Here is a 22,687-nt window from a genome sequence, read left to right as displayed (position 1 = left end):
CACCCACATTTTGGGTATCCTGTAGTGGTAGAATACCAGATTTTGATTGTACAGCACCATTTTCAGTGCTCAAGAGACTCCAGAGCAACACTAGTGTAGCACACTGCAGAATTAGGGACTTACAAACCCACAGCACTGCTGTGCAAGGCTGACTAACCCCAACAAAAACAATGAAGCGTTCTCTGCAGTAGAACAGCACATCAGCAGGCGCTGTGCTGCCACAGGCAGTAGGGCTACCGTTTTGTATCCAGCTTTCGAGCAAAATCCTATAACTGTACATGAGAAAGCCATTAGAAATAGTCTGACAGTATTCAAAGCTAATTAAAGGGGTGCAGAATGTGAAGTCTTACGGGCAGTCACTGGTAAAGCTACCACAAGCGAGACACTGTCTCAGAGAAGTCTATCTAAGCACTCTAGAGCAAAAAGAAACTATAGTGCTGGATTAGTTATTGCTTCCAGACTAACTACTTAAGGTGTTACTCTGTGTAGTTGTAATGAGAGCCAGATAACCTCCATCTGGTATTTATCATTACAACATCCTCTAGGATGCTGCTGTTATCCCCGTTTTGCCTGCCAGCAGCTGAAGACCAGCAAGGCTAACATTTAAGAGTAGACACCCAGCTACCAGCATATCATAAAATGGCTGACCTTAAATGACTTGCTTACAGTTGCTCCAGTGGTCAACAATGGAGCAGGGCCAAAACAAACCTCTAAGTGTCCTATTGCTAACTCTCTAACCAGCTGGTCATTTTATCTTTAAACAAAGCTTAAAACATAGATCACGCTGTTCATCTCCCCTGTAAGAACAACAGACTCGATCCTGCCTTTCATGAACAGTAGAGCTAGACAGCGGACTACAGGACTACAAGATAAAGAACAAACTTAATTTGCATACTTGTTAGCTTCAACATCTAAAACGCAGTGAAATTCAGAATATGTACCCAGTTACTGACTGCACACTGGATCCAGTTTCAGTTCCTATACTGACTTTATATCCTATAAAGAAACTTAGAGATCCAGTACTAAAACAATGCCTTTAACCTATTCTGCACCTGCTTCCTCCAATCAAGATTTATCAGAGCACAAACACGGGAGAGTTGAAATTGGCATTTCATTTCTGTAGAAACTTTTTTCAGTATACAATGCTGTTCTGAAACTTGCAGCAATTTATTAGTAAACTTGTGTACTACAGCGCTGTGCATGAAGCAGCTTGGGACAGGCATGAAACGAATTGTGCAATGAGCATTTATCTGTATTAGGAGATTGATACACACAGGTCAAGTTCATGGGAAGGCAGCATACGTGACATGACAGTATGAAAGAAGGGAAGCATCTTGCTCTCCAACACACATGAGCACTGGGCATAGAAGCATTTAAGCATAATGCACAGACATGCTGAACATACATATTGACAATTAGAGTTAAAAATCAGACTTGGGTTTGATCCAAAAATAAAACATGCCATGAAAGCTCATGAGTACGATTGCATTCCTCAGGTCAAGCAGACCTGAGCTTTCTCACTCATGTTTTCCTCTATGGCTCCTCTTCCTACTGCTGTTTTACCTTACAGCTCAATCCAAATGAGTTTCAAGTTCTTCCTTAACCAAGAGCCCAGAACTCTAGCACCTCTATCTCTATCAAATTTGGCTGAAGAATGGAAATGAGTAAAGCTTGGCTTTTGAATCATGTTTATTAAAAAAAAAAACATGCAGCAGAGTGGGAATATAGCCATAGTTTAGTTATTTCTAAATCACACAATTAAAAAATGAGCAGATACTTCAAAAATATTAAGCAGCTATATGAAACAAGTTCTTGAACTCACTGCTTATTAACATCTGATATTACAATCCAGCTACAAGAATAGTATTGCCTGGGAAAAAAAAGACAACTAATAGTTGTCTTTTATAAATGAAACCTTTATTGGAAGTGCGACCAAAAATGATTATTACCTATTGGCTCTTGCACTTTAAATGCAGCCAAGACCACTTCCTGGGAATGACATCTTTGCCTCCAAGATTCAGAATTTCTTCAAGATGCAAGGTAATCAGAATTATACATTTTCTGCCCTTTGGCAACAAGCACAGCCTTTCCATAAATAGCTCCTAGCTCTAGAACTCCCTTGCTAGTTAGCATCCTGTGGCAGGTATTACAGCCTGTACGGATCATCCAGGTCAAAAACCACATTCCTGCTCAAGTGAATTAGCAGAATCCTTTTTCCTTAGTGAAATTTAAGCAAAAAAGACACTTAAAGCCAACTATAAGGCATGGTGTTTGATGGGGCACGTGGCAGCACGGCATTCAAAGCCTATACATTCCTCAAAGTTTAACAGTTTTGTCTTCTCTTTAAGGTTGATTTCCCCACCACACACATTTATATGCTACTGCCTTCTATCTCCTCCTTCATCCAATGCTCTGTGTAACACCTCTCCAGGTCTCAGTGAGTGCTCTGGAACAGCTCCAGTGACAACTGTAACCAACTGTTGTTGCTCCAGGGCATCAGTGCTAATGGCTAATAAGAGGATTCTCCATTTTCCACATCAAGGGCCACCTCTCAAAAATGCAAACTCCAAGCATTTCTCTACCCATAGTAGATTTTTAAGGCAGACAACAGGTGGTAACTACAGCGGTATTTTGTACTGAAGTAATATGCATTCTTAGCTGGTGTTTAGTGAGTGAAAGCCAGGAACTCCCATACTATTCTAATGGGTAGCTCAGCCCCTTGTCGTTACCTGAGGTATTAGATTTTTGCACAGTCTATCATTAACCTAACCAGCATGCCTCCTTGGCACACAGGGCCCTCAAAAGCATCAGGAGGTGTTCCCTCCTAATAGTCTCCTCTGGGCTCCCTCCTAAGTCCTGCCTGCTAAGAGTCCTTGATCCCTGATTTGCTAGTGAAAAATAGATAAATCACATGAATTTTACCACTAAATATTTATATTATCAAAAGACAACTAATGGTAAAAAGAATAAGAGACTATTTTCTTTGCAGCACAGGCAACAAAATGAGAATATTTATTCCCCCATTTCCACACTCAGTGAGGGAAAGTCAACAGGAGCTTCAAGCCTTGAGCTTCCAGATTTGCAAGACCTGAGCTAGCGTTGCCACTGGTACCCACTGAACACAGTTTGCAAAGGGAAAAAAAAGGAACCATTCAGAGGTTATCTAACCCAGACAAACGAGCATTATTTAATTTATGAAAGTTAATATAGTTCTATAATAAACCTCTTCTCATCTTCCTAATAGTTTTAGGCTTATTTGGGGAAGATCAAAAGCAGAAAACATTAACATAACACCTCTGATCTTTTTATTGATTTTAAGTTTCTCCCATTTGCTTCAGAACATCTTCCTGAAACGTGCACACAGACACAAAGGATTATACATCACATGATCTAAGTTTTTATTAGATAGATGAAAGAGAAGCAGATCAGCTCCCCTCAAACTGCAGTGCTCTTTCACTGCTGTTTACATGCTTGCAATTGCCATAAGCAACAGGACACTAAGTAGCTGCAGAAGATACTAAACCAAAAATGAGGGGAATGCCTCCTAGATCTTAAGCCAATGCTTCATCTGTTTTTCTTTGAGATTGAAGTTTCAATCAGAATTCCAACGGTTTATGAAGTTTGTTACTTCTGCATTCACTCCATACATATAACCATACAGGGCTAACAAATCTTGTCTTTCCCTTCCATTTCAAAAATTTGAAAACCATTAAGAGACTCTCAACCAGATAGCAACAAAGACGAATACTGTCACCATTTGAGGCCTAAACCCCACTTCTGAGAAAGGTGTAAGTTTTATGAGCTGAGTATACTCAGTGAGTAATCAGTGTGGCCAAAATCCTTGCCTTGCTCTGCCCATACTCCAGCAGGGGATTTTGGCAACTGCTTATTTACTCTGCAAAGTAATGCCTCCTCTCATACATATATGACAGTGAGTTCGTGAATTATGCAGGATTTTCAAAACCTTGTTCAAGTTCGTTCTAAGAGCACACAGCTAGCTATGAAGCATGGTCAGACCAAATTTGTTGTCACAGCTTTTCTAACCTGACCCAAATGAGAGGGCTAGACTAACCTGCTGCATTCAGTACCCTGCAAACTCACATTTGCTTACTTCCAAGGCAAACGTGCAAACTAAGAATACACATTAATAGCTTAAAGCTTTTTTTTTAAAAAAAAAAAAAGTAAACCACATAAAATTAGAGGAAAAGACCTATAGAAATAAGAGATGAGCACAGGGATCGTAGAGCTTGATTGTGAAATTGAAGCAGTATCTGCATAATGTTTTGCAATATCCAGGAGATCCACGAAATACTGTGTTGCTAAATATACTGTTGGGAAGTATCATCCTTCCTGTGTGAAGGAACATGACTTCCATTCTTCCATGGTGTATAGTATTTTAGTATTGTGACTCCCAAACATGTCTCAGACAGTTAAATCTTATAAAATGAAGTGAAAAGTAACCAAATTTCTTATCCCTTCAGATACATAAGGCGATCTTTCCCATCACAGCCTTTTCAACATTCCATGTTAATAGCTTTACTATTGACTTGCAGTAACCTCAATGCCCCGAGAAACATAGATAAAATAATGCAAGTCCCCCCTCAGGACACATCCAGAGGGGAGATGTCCCCAGAGACCTACACTTTTTATTCTATGCTAAGAGATCAGCACAGTGATTTTTTCCCCACAGACCATCCAAATCCTGTGCTTACAGTACTGCCACCGACTCCCAGGGTTACCTGAGCCAGATGCTGGCCAGAAAGGGGACAAGAGTAAGGCAACAAATGTAAGGCTGTCTTACCTGGCTCTGCTCGGAGGGGCACTCATTCATCAGCCAGCCAGCACCAGCATCTCACAGCAGCAGTCAGAGTCAGATGCCACCATGCAAAGGGAAGATCCCCATCCAGAGAGGCAGGATACAGGCTTGGGAGGAGGGGACCCTTCGCTGTGAACAGGACTCCAGCTCCAGAGATGTGAGGTCAGTGAGAGGCAGCAAACAGAGCCGAGAGCTGCTCCACTCCTCCTCTCACAGTGTAGCACATCTCTCACTGCCAAGTACACACGCTGCCTGCACAGGAGCTGTGTGCCTTGTTAACCCTCTTCTGGCTGTAGGGCACAAAGCAGGAGCTCCCCTCTTAGGGGATCTTCCTTTCCAATGCATCCTCAGTACCATTCCTGTAGAAACTCGTCTCCCAGATCAGGTGGAATTTTGCAAGGCAACCTAAAAGAGATTTAAAGGAATGATAATGAGGCTGTAAACCCAACAACTCCCCCACACATAACAGCTAAACAGCTGCAGATGTGGAAACTACGAGTAAGACCTAGTATCATCAGAACGAGGGTCTGCCATGGAACAAAGGTGTGTAGAGAAGCTGAACCCCACATTGTTACCTAACAGAGCACTGGGGCTGGAAACAAAGCGCTTTGAATTGTACTGTGGAGGGCTCTGAATGTTTATACTTCCTCCACTTACACATGGATTTAGAGAGGGGCAGGTTTTGTGTACCCATATCCCCCCACCTGCCGCAAAACTAGAAGTATTCTGTGGGAGTTTAAGTATTTGTTTCCAGCATCAAAAAGGTTAGGGCACTAGGATTGCATACCTGACAAGTGTGACATACAGAAAACACAGATACTGAAGCAGATCAGGTTAACAGGTAATCAGGTTTGTTCTAGCATTAAATCACCCAAGTAGAGCATACCACTCACGTGCCATATGAAGCTCATACCTGTGATATGTGATCCTCTTCTGGATCACATTTACTTCACTTTTGCACTTCATTTTAATTCAATAGCCAGGGACCATTTTTTCCCTCTTTAACAACACACCCTAGGGATTTGGACACCTCATCAACTGTAATCAAGTTGAAACCTCTTGGATACCTGTGCCTTTTTACCGCAGTCCAGTACAGCATCTAATACAAGAGCTCCAGTTCCATCAGAAACACTATCCATCCCACCCTGTGGCAAATGCCAGGTCTCTGGGGTCAGGCTGACTTGTACAATCTATGTCGGAGAAAGGTGGTGTGGTATGCTGTTTTTAGCAGGTTGATAAAGCCCACCATAAGCCAAGATTAAGTGTTAGAATAAAAGTAGCACATTTCCTTAAGAACATTTATTCTTAGAACCAGACTGCTAATGGACCGTGGTCAGAGAAGTGAAGTGTAGCTTTGAGTACATGGTAGAAGGCAGATTATCAAAAAAATCTTCCCCAAACAAAACCCAGTGATCTCTCCTACCTACACCCTTCCCCACCACCACCACCACAGTCTAACTCAGGGCGCTGAGCTCCTATACCATTTCTTCTGTAAGCAAACCTCAGCCATTGGCAAACTCCAGTGTTTGTTCTCTAAAATCTGAGCATACATGTGACTGGATGCAATCACATTTTGCAAGGATGTTAACAGGCTGTAACCAAAGAGCAGCATTCAGGGGAACAGCCTTACCTAGTGTGAAAGACTACTGCGGCAGCCAGACAGGACTGCCGTCAGGGACTAAAAGTTTGTCTACGCTGCAGAACAGACACCCAGGTTATCTCAGCTAGCAGACGCAATGGAAGCAGGGAGCAGCAGGGTGCACTAGCCTACTCAGCATGTCCCACGCTGCACAGCTGGACTGCTTGGCTGATGTACACAGCAGCATACGCAGAGCAAGGAAAAGTAGTTATCTCCCAGTTCCTTCAGGTGGAAGAAACACTCTCCCACTACCCCCAGCATCAAAGTCTCCCTCACACAGAGGCTACAGCTTGTGTATTTTTCTGATCTAATACAAAACAGCAGCATTATACACGCGGAGACACACTGCGCCTGGTTACCCCTGGGTTGTGAAAACATTTATATACAAGTTAGCTGAAGTTCTCTAACAGGCATCACAGCCACCTCCCCGCAACTTTAGCTAACTGCTTCTCCAGAAGATGGTCCTCCTTTGTTACTGTCACATCTGGCCTAACTCTGTACAGGGAATATTTTATATCTGCTCACTATTATACTAGGATATTATTTACCTAAGTTGGACTCTGTGATCCTTGTGGGTCCCTTGCATCTTGGAATATTTGGAATATTCTGTGATTCTGTAAAGTACCAATAATCCACAGAACACAGCCATCCCCTGACCTCTCAGTGAACAAACTTTTCACTTTGCCTATGATTCTTACTAGCTATGCATAAGCAGGCACAGAACCAAAGGCACTGCTCTTCAGCTCATGGAGCATACACAATGTGCATGAGTAAAGTACTGTTCCCTAACTATGCAGTTCTGCAGGCTGACACCACAAGCAAAGTGAGCAGTAGTCTGTCTGAAAAAGACCATCCAGGCGTTCTGTAATCTGAACACTGTAATCAGTGTCTGAGGTTAGCCAACCTGGGCTTGGAAACTTCTGTTCTCAGAAGCCAAAAATGTCAGGGATACAGCTGCTATTCAAATACAGCCACTACTCAAACTAGTTGCTTGTGTTATCTTTGTCTCTCCTGCTTTGAGTGCTCGTCTATAAAAAGCAAAGCTCACCCCTTCCAGAAGCCTGCTACTCCACACATCACCTGATGTCTCAGAAAAGCATCCTTGAAAACAGAGCTGTCAAAGCACAGCTTAAAATATTCTTAGAACAAGAAAGTTACACAGGGTTTTCCACAGAAGCCAAGATGGTGACTTTTGAAGGTAAACAAGAAGATAACAGTACCAAAAAACATGCTCCCTACACTTAGGGTAATTATGCAGTTAGACATCAGGCATCCCCCTGCTTATTTTCAGATAGAAATCCACATTCTGTTTCCTCGCGAAGAGAAAGAATGCGTGCCCCTACAGCCAGCTCTACCATTTTACCTCCCACAGGCTCTAATCTCCCTTCTGCAAGCTGAGAGTCAGCACAAAGCTAATCCAGTGCTTCAGAGAATGGAATTTGACCTCAGAGACTTACAGGGATATTGATAAGCTGCAAAAGAAATGCAGTTTTACAAAGGAAAAATAAAACACTAAAAAGAGCCCACCTAGACATTGGATTAAGCCTGTGGTTGCACAACAGGTTCCTATTTATTCCCTTCTAAATATGATTATTTTCTGCTAAGACTTGACTCAAGGGCAAAACCAACATTTCAGTTTTGCCACGCATCCCATTTCTGACACAAGACCAATAGTCAAATACTGCTTGACTGCTACAGTATTTTTTCTCTGGGCAGTCAGGCAGCTCCAAGCTTTGCTCCTAGATAAGCCACAGGACACATCTCAGCACTTCTGTAGCATTCTCTGCTTACAAAATGTTTGAGTTGTATCCCTTCAAGGCAGATCAGCACCATCCCAGATAGAGAAAGCAAAGCAGAAGTGCAATGAGAACTTGGGAAAAAAAAAAAACAAAACACCTACAATACAGAACTCTGTTACTATACAGCTTGGCTTTTTGCATACATCTCTATTGCAGGAATGTATCTTCACTTCTATCCTGAACAGAATAGAGAAAGCAGGTAGCTCAGGACTGCAGGTACAACTCCTGAATTGTTCACAAATGTAATAGGCTCCATCCACCTATGAAATGCACCAGGACTAGCTTTTACTTTTTTTGGTGGCAATACAATAAGAAAAGCCAAAAAGACCTTGTTCTTACTCACAAGTCCTTAGAGAAAACTTGAAAGGGAGGTTTGGCCTTTCTATTCCAAGAAAAAAAATGGAGCAGTGAAATTTATTCCCCCTCAAAGCTAGAATGTGAACCACTTACCAATAAGCATGAGCAGGGAGAAAGGAAATCAGATTACCTAAAGGTAGGAAATAAGTAGAAATTGAACAGTTTCTGGTGTTGTGCAAGGCAGCTGGAGTACCAGCAACTTCAGCTAGACCACATTACCTGAACTTACACCACTCAAGACACCTTACCCAGAAGAAAGAATGATCAAGCTGACCACAGGGTTGAATTTATACTTTTGTCAGTAATAAGCTGTACACAAACATGAAAGTTTCTTCAGGAAACATTTTTTTTTTTTTCCTTCTTCTTCTAAGATACAGTGTTCCAGAAGCAGGTCCTAGCTTTTCACCTCATTTCCCCTCATGGTCCATCCCTCCCTCCCCATATGACCAAACCAGTTTTGAATCAAGGCATTGGATGGGTAACTCGGAAGCTAAAAGGCATCTCAATACCTTTGAGTGCTGAAGAGGAGAAATGAAAGCACACGTGTACTACAGAAAATTTTAAAACAGAAGAATTCTATTACTCTAAATCACTTCCGTGAAGAGTTCTTGGCCTACAAGCCATTTACACCATAAGAACTTGACATTCCTCAAGCCATGGATGTCAGGCCAGATTAGATACTTATGCTAGATATTTTTCTTTCTTCTGTTTCCAGTTGAATTCTCCTGGCAGAAGTGCTCAACTGTAGGTGCTACATTTCTTACAGTGAACCGTTGCATCCTACTCTTAACTCCTGTTTACTTCAGAAAACCCATTTACAACAGGAACAAAAGTAATGTGATGCAAAGAAATGCTATAGTCTGAGAAGCTGCAGTTGTCACTAACAACAGGAGTGGGCAAAACAGACCTGGTAGCAACAACCACGCTAGCTTTGAGCTTCCTTTCCTCAGGAAAGAATCCTATTATCTAAGCCTTGCATGCAGTAAAATCACTCTGTAGGCTGTATTTGGCAGTTCTGGCAGAGCTACGTAACAATGAACTTTCCAGCTATCAGTTCCTGTTGCAATCCGTAACAGTTTGATAAGGAGAAGAAAGAAAGATATTAAGACAATCAAGTCCTTGACAGGCTGACATGGCCCTTTGAAATGATAAAACAGCTTATTTATTGACCCTCAGCCTTTGATACCATAGGTGAATAGCAAAAAAAAAAAAAAATGAAATACCATTTTGCAATTTCATTTAGATATGGTGATTCTGTAGATGTAGGTAATACATGCAAGTAGTTTAAAACTTAGAGCTAAATTAAGTACCTTTCAACTTTAACTTTCCCCTTAGAAGGTTTTTCTAGTTACATTAATGCTACTGTTTGACTTCAGTGAATTACCTCATACGCTCAGTACCCTTTTCACCCATTCTCATTTCCTGACACACCAGGCTATGCTAGACTTGAGGACTAAACACATTGAGTGCAATACAGCCAGAGCTTCACAACATCTACAGCAGTAAGTGCACTTGCAACTGACACATCTTAGGGAAAAAGACCCCATCTCCAACAAGTTAAATGCTGGCAGACACCAAAACCCAGTAATCCTAATTGTGTGCAAACACGTCAGAACTTTGGCAGGTGTAGCACTAATTCCAACCTTGCAATTTTTTTTTTATAAGACAAGTCAGAACAAAGTTCTGTACAAATAAATCCCTGACACAGATCAGAAATTCAGCGCACAAGCTTGGAGCAGAAAGTTGGTTCCATTTATAGAAGCTCATGTGCATTGAGGGTAGTGTATAACTGCTGCTAACCTTAAGGCAGAGTCAGGAGCTGCTCCCTCTTGGGCCAGGATCTATGTTATCTGCCAGGGAAGCAGTGGCCACTGTTAGAGATTTCCATTTGAAAGGCCGGAGGCCAGGCCCCTGTCTTTCTGCATACAGGGAGTTGCAGCTTCTTCAGGACACTCCCTCCCCCTCCCATCCAAATGGTCATTGCCATCGAGGCCAAGACAAACACAAAGCCAACTGATTACATTAAAGACAAAGACAGCAATAACATACCAGAGATAAAAGTTCATGAGGAAGACAGTGGCCTAGAGGCTTCTTTCAAGAACAAGGTATTTAATAATGAATGCAAGAGTAATAGGTCTCTCAATCCCAAGGGCAGACATTTAGGAAAGAGTAGGTTTGAACCCATTTTATTAGTCATTTAGCATATTCACAATAATTATTCCATACTAAAAACAAGCTTCCACTAAAAGATGCATTACCCAAATTCAGCTCTTGAATTTCCCCCTTCTTTTCCCCCCCCATATGCACACATTCTTCAAGAAGGTTTTAAAAGCAGCAAGCAAAGAGAACAACAAAGCCAGTATAAAATCCCCAGTATAACAAGGGCATCAGCCCCGCTAAACAGCTCCTCTTTAAAATCATTAATGAGAAAGCTTCTAATTTGATGCTGTAAGGAAAAAAAAAAAATCACATTGAGCATATGGGGAGAGCATCTGCCTTAGAAGCTCAAACTTTCCTAGTCTTTCTGGAATACGAGTAACTAGAATAAATGTGGCCCAGCCTGACCTTGGGAGCACAGAACTTGACCTGGGAGCCTTGACTTGGGAGCACAGTGACTGACTGTCACTGGTTTACGTGGAGATGCCAAACCCCAAGCCACCACACTTAATAAACCCCTTGTGCCTTGAACTCCAAGACATGTTTAGACAGCAACAACCATCAGTTGCCCCAAGCTTCAGCATGTCTCCTATAAATTCAGGGCTTTTGACACCTAGGCAAACAAAGTCAGCCCCCCCCACACTACAAAGGCAGCACTACACTTTCATTTCAGGATCCCACAATGAAACTGGAGGAATGCAGCCACCAAGTTGGAGCTACTCCTGCATCTGCAGTGAAGTCACTGAAACAGCTTATGCTTTCAGCTCCTGTGGCCTCTGACATTGGGATATGGATTTAAATAAACATGCCTTCTCCAAACAGATTCACAAAATTTAAATATTTGCATCTTAAAATAGCTAGGCAGCAAGGGATTTTTAGGTTTGACTTCAGCATCTATTTTTATTGCCCAAATTATAATCCAAGAACACCAACTGGGATTTTGACAGTCACCAGAAGATCAATTACTTCAGCATAAATTTGGAGACTTGCAGAGTTATAAGAACAGTTCGTCACTTCCATGCCCTGCTAGAACATTTCTTCCATTAAAAAACTTAGCTACACAGGTATGCATGTATAGGACATGTGATGAGAAAGCTTTATTGGAAAACTAATCCACTCTTCCTTCATGAGATCCCATTTACATCTTAAACTGCAACTACTCACCTTTATCTGACCAGAAGGAACCCTATAGCTGTAAAGCAAATTCCAGTTCCAGAGAGTAACCAGGAGAAGCCCAGTTACTGCTATTAAATGCATTAATCTATGGAATCAGATTTACAACACCTGTAAATTTTGCACCAGTAACTTGCCAGTTTCCAGAAACACAGGCAAAGAAAGGAACCTACCTATGATGTAGCACCAGGGTTGAGACAAAAGCTCTCCTCAAGCACTATTAGTCAGAAAACTGACATTTAATTGCCAGGCATGGTCACAAGCAAGCCCCCTCACCCAGCCTCTGGCCTGCAGACTTCTCACACCCTTTGTCCTCCCTATTTACATTACCACACCCAAGCCAAATGGCACAACAGATGCACAGAAGACCTCATATCAGACATGAACTATCCTCATTTTCAAGGGCCCACTCTTCCCACAACCCTACGGGTACTACCTCACACTCTGCTTCAGTAGACAAGAAAAAGCCAGCCGTGAGGAGCAGATTTATAGCAGCAGAGACAGCCTGGAGGTACCAGGGATCCAAGGGAGGACAAAAACTGCAGCAGAAAGATTATTTACTGGTCAGAACCCAGAAAACTCAAGACTTAAACCCATGCTGCCTGACGCCCAACAGCAAGGATCCTAAGTTCTCTTTTATTCCCTCATTTAGCCTAACAAACTGAAGCCACGGCCTCAGCAGACAGCCCTCTGACAGCCCCCATAGGACAAACCAGAAAAAGCATTTCCATCCCCAGATAGTGCCACACACACTCCTATGTCTTCCTTTTGCTCAAATTCCCTGTTGCTTTGCATAAGTATTTACCAAGTGAAGAACCCCCCTGTTTTTCTGTCATCGTTGCTACATCACTCAATATCCAACTGAGTGCCAAGCTATCTTACCCAAGGTAAGAGTGAGGAAAAAGGCTTCCTTTACACCAATTTCCTTCCAAGCCTCCCATTCCACAAGTGACTTCGCAAGCCCCACAGAGCACCCACTGTTTCAGAGCACAGGCAGAGGAGACGGGTGGCTGTGCAAGGTAAGAGGAAAAAAAAGCATTCATATAGACCTGTTACTTCTTGAAGTCAGAGCTGCTATTGCCACTGGAAAGCATCCAGAAAGGAAATCATCCATTCTAAGGGAAAGGTTACTTTAAGCTAGATGTAAGGTAAATGACTTGCTCTGCCACCTGGGGGGCCTTGTCAATCAGAAATAGAGTTCAACTGAATTCCTAATCTCATCCTTTAGCTGCTAGGTCATGTTGCTACGAGCTTTTAACTTCTTGCAATTCACCTAATAGAGCTGTGTCCAGCCAGGGAACAGATCAGAACTAAAGTGCAACTGTTCCCTTTTATCCCCATTGGAAGAAAGGTAATAAAAATTTCCAGATTAGAAAAGGAAAGTTTCTTCTCTGACTGCCTTCCACTGATGCAGAGAGAAAAATAATAAACCTAAGAATGGAACTCTGGACAAACAGAGGTGATTTTGGTCATGGAACCCAAGCCCTCATCAAGCACCTACCAATTATCAACAGTTTTCAAGTCCTGACACTAAATTGGCTCATGTGTTTGGCAGGCAAATTTAGCTCAGCTAGGAAAACACGCAGCTTATATGCATTTTATCTTAGCAAGAGACAGTGCTCAGTCATGCCTTTTCTGTCACCTCATGTCATTGTGGTGACAGTATGAGCTTTCTAATTATGCCTCAAATCAGCAGTAAAACTCAATCTGCTTCCATTAGGCAAGAGCAATTTCTTCTTTCAGGGCTAGAAGCAGATTCAGGATGCTGCTACGTGAATCAACAGCCAGTCCCTTTGGTGTTTCTCAGTAGGATTACTTAAACTTAGGCAAACTGCAAGATAGGATGACATGTTCTTTTCTGACCATCATTTTCATATGGATTGTCTTTTCCATTCTTCTCTGAGAAGAGACACTTGTTGGGTAATAGCAGGTAGTTTCAAAACTCACTTCTGTAACCAGCAAAACTGGAAATGGCTTAGAAAGCAAATAAGTCTAACTCTACGGCTGGATTCCAATATTCAAACAGGCAAAAAGCAAAATGAAAGGCTTTCCAGCATTTATCACAGAGCAAAGCAGTAGAATTTTTAGTGAATGCGATTATTTATGTAATATTTAAAACATGCCAAAAAGTAGATGAGAAGACCAAAAACCAGAAGGCAGCCAAACAGCCTCCTGAGAATCCATAGCTCTCTAAAGTAACTGATCCCCTTAAAAATTGAATTGCTTGCACAAAATTCTCTGCAACCCACTTCTTGTTTTTGCTTGTCTGTTCATCCACCTGTTAAGCATTAAAAGTTCACCAAGCTCAGAGCACCAAGCACAAAGGGCCACTGGTCACCTTGGGGACTCTGCACAGCTTCTCAACAGCACTCTGAAGCCTTCAAGAGAACAGTGAATTTAAGAATGACCCCCCCAGTTCCTGTTTTAAAGCAACTTTTGTAGCTTTCTGATAACATACAAAGTTTAAGGTGGGATTTAAGATAAAAATCAGCCTGGTTTCTAAGCTCAGTTATAAAGCCCTCAGGGAACAGTTTGTAGAACTGTCCTTAGATTACAAAGAGAACATAATGAAAATTGGTCAATAAACTTTCGTGATTCTCTCTTCTTCATGTTGTCTTAAAAACATTAGCGGCCTTGGCAGGAGGTTTTATACCTAACAAATGAAGCAGTTGCTGTTGTTGCAAACAAACATCCCTGTGAGACATACAGTGGAAAATCACCATCCTTTGACTTTCTGAACTCTTAGTAACTGGGAGAAAGTTAGAGGCATGTTAGCCTTTGTTCCAAGGAGAGCCAGAGGTCTACTCGGCTCTTAACACAATATTACCAAGAACAAACAGTCCAGTGTAATACCAAATTTACCTCTTCCAGGGATAAAGATCATTTCAGTAACAAGTTAATATAAAATCTGAAGATTCCACTAATCAGATGAGAGAAGTCTTTCTATGGAAGAACTGAGAGGGAAACCCCTCGCTTGCCTGAATGTGTAAGCTGGAGAAATCTGGCAGACAGTTCTCTTCAGTCTCCAGGATAATGCAGAGTTTGACTTTTAAACTCTCCCACAGAAGAAAAAAGCACACAAATCCATTATTCCCATACTAACCAGACTAACCCTTCTGCATTAGAAGATCTAGATCCAGATCATCTGAAACACACCTGGTCCAAGACTTGTATTGTTCACCCGTTTGCTGAATAGAAAGTGAATATTTCATAGTTTCCTGGGGTAGGACATTTTAGCCTGTTGAACAGCAAAGTAAAATATTCATAGCAATCATTCTGTGCAAGATCTCTCAGCAAACATTCTGGGGGAGGAAAAAGATGCAGTGGCATTTGTCTATATTCCACTGCAGCACAACAAATTCATTCAGCAGAAGCAAAGCAAAAGTAAAAGTAACACAGGATGTGTTAGCAACTTTTTATTTACCCTATACTTAATTATATTGCTAGGCTACGTTAATGATATTTGTATACAACTTTTAGGTCAAACGGTTTAAAAGAGGCCATTTTCTAAGGCAAAATGCTCTGAAATATCAGAAGTGGGAACCGTCTATAGAGATGCCGAGAGTAAAGACGATCAGACTTCTTGCTGTGGTTCATTGTTTTTCCAGTATGTCCTTGTTTGCAGCTTTCATGCTTTGGGGGATACTGAGCAGCTTCCTGACACTCAGGATGGTTAGGAACAAAAATAAAAACGTGTCTCCAAGAACTGAAAAATAGGAAGTCCTCAAGCCAGTCTCCCGTAGATGTAGGGAAAAATAATAGGAGATTTTGAGCCTTCGGTGGTCAGGTGTAGTTAAGGCCAGCAGCACATCACCCATTTTGACTACTGAGGGGTTATGACGCTCCAGGTCTGCCAGACAGGAACAATCAAATTTACTTCTAGTACTCTGGCAAGTTATGGACCTTCATATGAAGGCTTCATGCCAAACCATTCTATTTATAGCTACAGGCTTTATATCAAATATAGAAGGATTTTTTTTCCTAGTAGCATCCAGACTCATGTTCCTGCTGCAGTCTTTGTTTATTACACAACCACAACCAGCGCATTCCCAGAGGCTAAATTTCTCATTTTATATAAGGCAGTAGCAGATGTAGCCCCAAAGCTGAGAATAGGGGAGGAGGAACTCTTTATTATATAAAGCGAGAGCACACAATACCCTGACAGTTTTCTGTCATAAGGCATCACCCCTTCTAGCCTCCTTCAGTAAATCCATGCCTGATTTAAGCCTGTTTACAGACCATAAGAGTTTTGCTTCATAAGCCACAACGTTGCACTGTTCAAAACTGGGAGGCAAGAGAGGCACTGCAAACAAAAGGGCCTCGAGGGAAGCACTGTCCTTACAATACCAAGATCTTAACGTAAAAGCTAATTGAGCTAGAGACCCATACCACAACATAGGCTTATTGCACAGAAGGGAGGTTGTGTCTTCTCCCCTGGGAGCCAAGCAGCATTTGTGATCCTCAGCTGTCAGGTGGCACAGCCACACTGTGTTCAGAAGCTGCCACCCAGAGGTGGCTGCCAATGTGCATAACAGGTTTGAGCTGTTTCTACCGAATACTTTGGGATCACATTTAGGTGACTGGATCAAAAACCAAGCTCATCACTTCCCCCCCAAATCCCTCCTCTGTTTTCAGATCTGCTGATGTTGGGCCTCATTCATTGTCTTCTTGACCACAAAAAGCTTGCTGTCAGAGCAGTTAAGGATCTGTTCTCTCAAATCTTACCCCAGATCTGAGGGGTGCTCCAGTTCATTTCATTTGTTTGAGTCCATGTTTTTCCAGCCTGGAGAGTGACTGTTTTCTCATATGCTGGGCTGCAGAAATTGGTGTGCTCTTTCATGCTAACCCTGAGAGCCACCCAATTTCAGAGCAAGCCTTTGACTTCATTTCCATCAAGAGCACACGCTGCCTTACATGTTCAATCAGCATTTTCAAGCAGTTAGCAATTCAAAATGCACTTTGAAAGGCAGGCTGATTGCTACTGAGAACACTGATTACTGTAAATCCTCTGCTCTCTAGGGATGCCAGCAGGACACTGCTAACTGTCAACTGCCAAGCTAGAATTCAGGACTAAATACCAGAAGCCAGCAGAATGGAGAAGGGAATATCGAGGAACAGAGGCAGCATACCACTTCGGACAGGAGCATGATGCTATAAATACGAACTCATACCACTGTACAGGCATGCATGCATTCCTGCATGAAGTATTTGCTGAATGTTTTAACTGACACTATTTAGACCATCTTCAGAAATGAATGCCATTGCTCAACTAAAGATGTCAAAGCACTACAAGTTTAGCTTAACATGACAAAGCATAGCCTCTTACACCACTGCTTTTATCCGTACAGGAAAAAGAAAACAATTTTAAGAACAGTCTTTTCATTGTAAGGGGTCTAACATACCTTGGTTTTAAATCAGGCTGACCATCCTTCCCACAGCTCATAGTCCCCACACACCCTCCTACACTTTATGTAGCTTTCAGCAGAAAAAAAACAATAACATGCCTCAGGAAACCTTGCTATATATTGCATACATTCATTTGTTGGCATGAAGCTCCTTTGCATGGTAGGATGCCCTGTCCCTACCAACCATACACAGCACATCCAGACTAGGTTTTAATTGGCATTGCCTAATGAGCACCTTCCAGTTTCAATTCTTCTTTAGCATTAAGCTAAATACTAAGCTTCCCAGACAGCCTTACACAAAGGACTTTCACCTGAAAACATCAAATAACTGCATGAGATGATGTTAATTGCACCACTCATGGTTTCTCATTTTGCCTTTAGGAGATTCTGCTAGCACCAGTAATGGATAAGAGCATACACAGGTATTTACAAGGAACACCGCTAGGACACCACTGTGACATCTGTGAACAGATGAAGTAACCATCTGTTTTCTATACAATCTCTTATATTGCTCCTAGTACCTGCCAAAATTTGTGCTTAGAGAAATAATTGCTGTATGAGCAGATATACCCACAGACCATCCTGGTTTTGCCAGTGTACAGAATCCAACATGCAGAATATTGTCCACCAACACAACATGAAAGAAATACAACATAAAGTCAGGATTCACAGGTTTTATTTCAAACTCCCTATTCAAATACTAACCTAGGCTGAGCTATCACGTCATAAAAATCACGACCTTAAAGAAATTTGCTGTGGAAAGCAAAAGAGCATGCTTATAACTGAAGTGCAAAATAAGTAAAAGAACTAGGGAAAAACATTAGGCTTTTATTATTTTAAAAAAATATCAGGGGCATTTTTTTCCTCTGCTTGTCCTGCATAGCAAGTTCTTTGTCTTCTGGACCAACTTAGTCAAAATAAACAGCTTCAATACTGCTCTTCCCTTTACCCCACAACACACAGCTGCTTCCAGACATTTTGTTTACCAGGGTGCACTCAGCAGATGCAGCAATAACTGAAAGTGAACTCAAAATGGAAAAGCTCAGCAAGGGCTCCATCTGCTGGGACACGGGACAGGCCTTCGGCTCTGGTGGGACTGCATCCCAACGGAGGTTAGGAGCCTGGAAGGTAGTTTAGGTTCCTTTGAAAATTACGTGATTGATGCCTGCATTCAGCAAGTTCATACAGCTGCAAATCCCAAATAGACATCCAGATAAGACAAACTAGATGTTCTGTACTTATGCATGTGTTTGAGTAGAGCTCAAAGCCTTTTTCATCTTTTGATCTGCTAGAATCAAACAATCTACGCTTCCCAGGGCATTGAGCTGAGAGTAAAAGTAAAGCAGGCAAGTGTGGCTTCCAGTCTTGGCTAAGAGCTAGGTGTGAACGGAGGCTTCAGCTTTAAAGCAGAGCAAAACACCTCCTAGCCAGCTAGCCTCCTTGGTTTTGTTCGACTTCATACTTCCACATCCTCGTAGCATCTGTAGTTTCTATGCTAAGTATGTTTTCTGATGGGCCCAGATCCCAGTCAGGCAGTGCTTGTTCTACATAAAGATAATCATTGCTAACATGTAAAAACTGTTGGCAGTCTCCCCCAGGAATGTTTTTTATGAAATGAAAACAGAAGGGATGTTTCTAGTCTGCAGGCAGCCCACAAGCTCATTTTACACACACTTGTTTCTTGTGAAAGAAGTCTCATATTTCAGTGGCAGCATGAACTAATAAGCAGGCATTTTGCAGCCCTCTAAATTAATGGGTTTCTTTGCAAGTTTCTGTAAAAATTTAGTTAACAAAAATGCAGTAGCATTTCAGCATTTATTTTCCTCTTTAGAACCAGGCTACTCTACAGTGAAACAGTGGGAAAAACACAGAATTACAAAGAAAATACTAAAAAGGTATTATGTCTAGAATTAAAATTCTCATGCCATGAACTCATTTGATTAGCGTCTTTTACAGCAAGAACAAGGTTAGCACATATAACAACTTATAGATTTGTACTGCCTTTCTGCAGGAGAACCAGAGATTCAGCTTGCAAAAAAATCCATAAATATACCACATTCCCAGCACACAAGAGGCTTGTTCCTAGTGAGACATAGGTAGATTCCTAACAAACTAAAGAAGGACTAGCTTTAATAAAAAGATGGCAGCCATTTTATGGAATTAAAGCATTTTTTCTAATATTTTATTCTTCACAAAAATTAAGGACACCTAGTCACAGTGTCCACAAGTAGGAGGATACTTTTTTTTTTTTACCAAAGTAGAATATCAGAAATCCACGCAACTTCCCTGTGCTCTATTAACAGATTTGCTTTTTTCTGCCTATCACTGTCACAAGATATCACAGCACATAACTATTTTTGTTGATGCTGCAGGCCAAAGAGACCAAGTGTTCTCCCTGCCACCCACCATCCTTTGAAAACACACCAGATCTTCACTAAGAAAAAAAAGGTATAACTCAGTAATTTTTTGTAGGACATGCAGACAGCACAGAAGATTCAATGACCTCATTCTTCTGAACACGTCTCATCAACGTGGCTAAGTGGAATGATTACAGGACAGCCCCAGCTGTTAGAAATCTCAAAGATTTCCATAAAGCTGCTACTTCAGCACTCAGTCTCAGATGGATACAAGCTTTAACTACAATAGTCAACCTATGAGCCAAGCCCTTTCAAATCTTGAGTAAAGGAACAGTAAGTTACTAAGATTTGCAATGAATGAGCTGTTGTTGGCACTATAGTTCTTTGATATATGACAGAGGCATCCACAAATTCAAAGCTACGATTCCCTGCTTTTAAAAGTGCAAATTAAATCCAAACATGCCTTCCTTTACTGCAGCAAGAAGTTGGAAACAGCTAGGTGGCAACTAAGTGTACGAAGTTTGTTAACCAGGAAATTGTTGCTAGGTAAGGCTGTGTAATGGCAAGCAGAATAAGTAGAACGCTGGCAGAGGCAAATACCAGCCTCCCAAAGGCAGTGGAAATATGCTCCCTGGTTTCCAGCCCCATCCAGTCTGATGGGCCCACCATTTCACAGCCCACTGTCCTCCCTACCCCACTAGGTGGCATCATTACTAAAAGAATAAGAGCCTGGAAATTCATTTCACAATCTAATAACCGATAGCCCAAGACAGAAACCTGAGCTTTTACTGCACAGTTTGAAAGCACGTTTTCCGGAAAGAATGGCTTTTCATTGCCAAGTTTCCCTCTAGCCCAACATAGAGGAAAAATAAAAGTCAGGGACAATCTGTTTGGTATTTGTAGAGCATCTAATGTCAATGTGCACAGTTCTGAGTGAGGCTCTCCAAAGCTTCTGTAACACAGATAACATTCAGCTATCCCCTTCCATCTAATAGACAGGGCAGAGACACATGGAGGCTTGCTTCAGAATATTTTTTAGTTTGAACAGCTACTGTCTGGACTGTATTTGTAATAAATCTGTCTGACATACCCTCGAGCTTTCATCTTGTTGTGCATCTTCTCTCCAGTCCTAATTTTCATAACAATAGCATCAACAGAAGCATTCTCTCCCATCAGTTTCATTGGTTTTGACATATGCCTCAATATTTAATGACTAGAATATTGTTCTCCCTCTCTAGGTCCCTTGTTCCATCTTCATTTCAAGGTAGAAGTCTCAGATTTTTCCTACTCCACCTCAGAATGATAAACACGTTCTGACTTTGCTTGAAAACGCTGAGCCCAGCAACTGCTGAGAAGTGTTGCATTCTTGTTTGACTCCGTGATAGATGTATACTTCTCGTTAGCAAAAAAAAGAATATAATATTTTTCCCCCCTTTCTTGTGGTAGCAATTTAATAAACACTCCTAAGAATGTCAGTAGCCACGAAGTGTATACTCTGGGCATGTAAAGAAGGCAAAAGTTATATCCACTACAGATGTCTAGCTAGGGATCAGACTCTGAGGCCTACATTCCCTGCGTAGGCCCTAGAATGAAGTAGCAAATTGAGTTAAGCTGTAAGATCCATGAATATCTTTCTGTAAAAGTCAAATAGGTAGAATCATCCCATGTTATGCCGTCTCAGCAACTCCAGAGTTCAGCCTAGCCATGCTAACACCTTTGAATCAACTTGCATCTTCAAAATCCTCAAGTAACACAAGGATGAAATCAAAGTCCTTGCTAACATCAGTTCTTATCTTGATCTCACTTACCCAAGCACAGTGTGCAAGTGGCACCTACGTTTTAGGTGATTTCCTCAATAAAACACAAAAAGCATGAATCTGGACAGAAGAGTGTATTCCTAAATACAAAGCTTGTCTTACTGCTAGATAAATCGATATGAGAAATTGTCTTAAGTATGTAGAGATGTGCTAGCAGAGCTTTACTCTTTCCTTGGGTAAAGAATGTTAACTAGAATGGTAGAAATGGCAGCGATCAGTCCACTGAAAATTGAAGGTGAGATCCTTGGCAAGGTTGGCAAGAACAGGTGATATACTAAGCTAGATTATCTACTAACCAACAGTGCTTTACGTATTTCTAATATCAGCTTCTAACATCTCAACTGCAATTTGAGAAACTGTATTTGGACAAAATTCAGCTTAAGGTCCAGCTCTGTTGGAAGATGATAGTCAGGATGAAAAATTTCTAGTGTTTCCTGCAGAGCACAAAAGCCACAAAAATCATGGGTTTCTGCTGCTAAAGATCACCCTGTCCTTCTCTAAGATCATTGTAATCAATGTGACAGAGGGGAATCTGAAACGAGGAGACATTTTCTACTTCACTGTGCAAAACACAACGTAGGAATGAGTTGCATTCCCAAACTACCAGCAATCACAAGCATCTTATCAAGTGAAGGAAAAAAATTAGAGGAAAACACTACGTTGTGTGGTATGTACACACATGCAAATGGCAGCAGCCTTCCGAAAGAAGGTGAATACACCTTCCTGCCAGAGGAATGACACAACAGACCCAAAGTTTATTCTTACTTTTTCCCCCAGTTTAAGATTTTCCTCTTCAAACATTAATGTCACATAACGCATGCAAATCTTCACCCATCTCATATCTTCCCCCCTCAAAGCAGGCTATGAACCCCTCTAGTGCACTGTTCTCATTTCTCCTCCCCATCATTTTCCAATTTACCCATGGCTTTTTCCTGAGCTCCTGTGGAAAATAGAGTTCATTAACAGACCAAAATTGTCCAGAAAAGGGACTGCTCCATGTACATATTGTAGTTTCTGCTCTGTAAACATTAATCGAGCAAGAAACATGAAACTGTAGTCCTCCTTTCACAAATGGGAGACCTAGGGCATTGCTCTTCAGAAGGTCCCATTCAAATGCCACCCAGTGTTGTTAGTACTCTTGAGATAACAAAACCTCAGTGGTTGTAG

General features: G+C 41.5%; 1 protein-coding gene across 16 annotated transcripts in view; it reads right to left on the bottom strand.

Annotated features, from left to right (window-relative positions):
- GRAMD1B (GRAM domain containing 1B) overlaps positions 1 to 22,687 on the bottom strand; it is a 164,043-nt gene that overhangs the window by 130,061 nt on the left and 11,295 nt on the right. For 4 of the 16 annotated variants that reach the window (XM_080568057.1, XM_080568059.1, XM_080568056.1 and 1 more), the window contains exon 1: positions 4,802 to 10,027. The exons of 1 other annotated variant lie outside the window; for it this stretch is intronic. Coding sequence is in view for 1 of the 15 variants with exons in the window: in XM_080568042.1 (XP_080424168.1) it covers positions 4,802 to 4,827 (26 nt within the window). In the remaining 14 variants the exon portion in view is untranslated. Of the gene's footprint in view, positions 1 to 4,801; positions 10,028 to 22,687 lie in introns of those variants that run through there. 11 more of the 16 variants (XM_080568064.1, XM_080568037.1, XM_080568065.1 and 8 more) reach the window with 8 other exon arrangements.

Source organism: Anser brachyrhynchus (genome assembly GCF_964034855.1).
Source record: "Anser brachyrhynchus genome assembly, chromosome: 25".
Taxonomy (NCBI): Eukaryota; Metazoa; Chordata; class Aves; order Anseriformes; family Anatidae; genus Anser; species Anser brachyrhynchus.
This window is presented reverse-complemented; position numbering and strand designations above follow the sequence as displayed.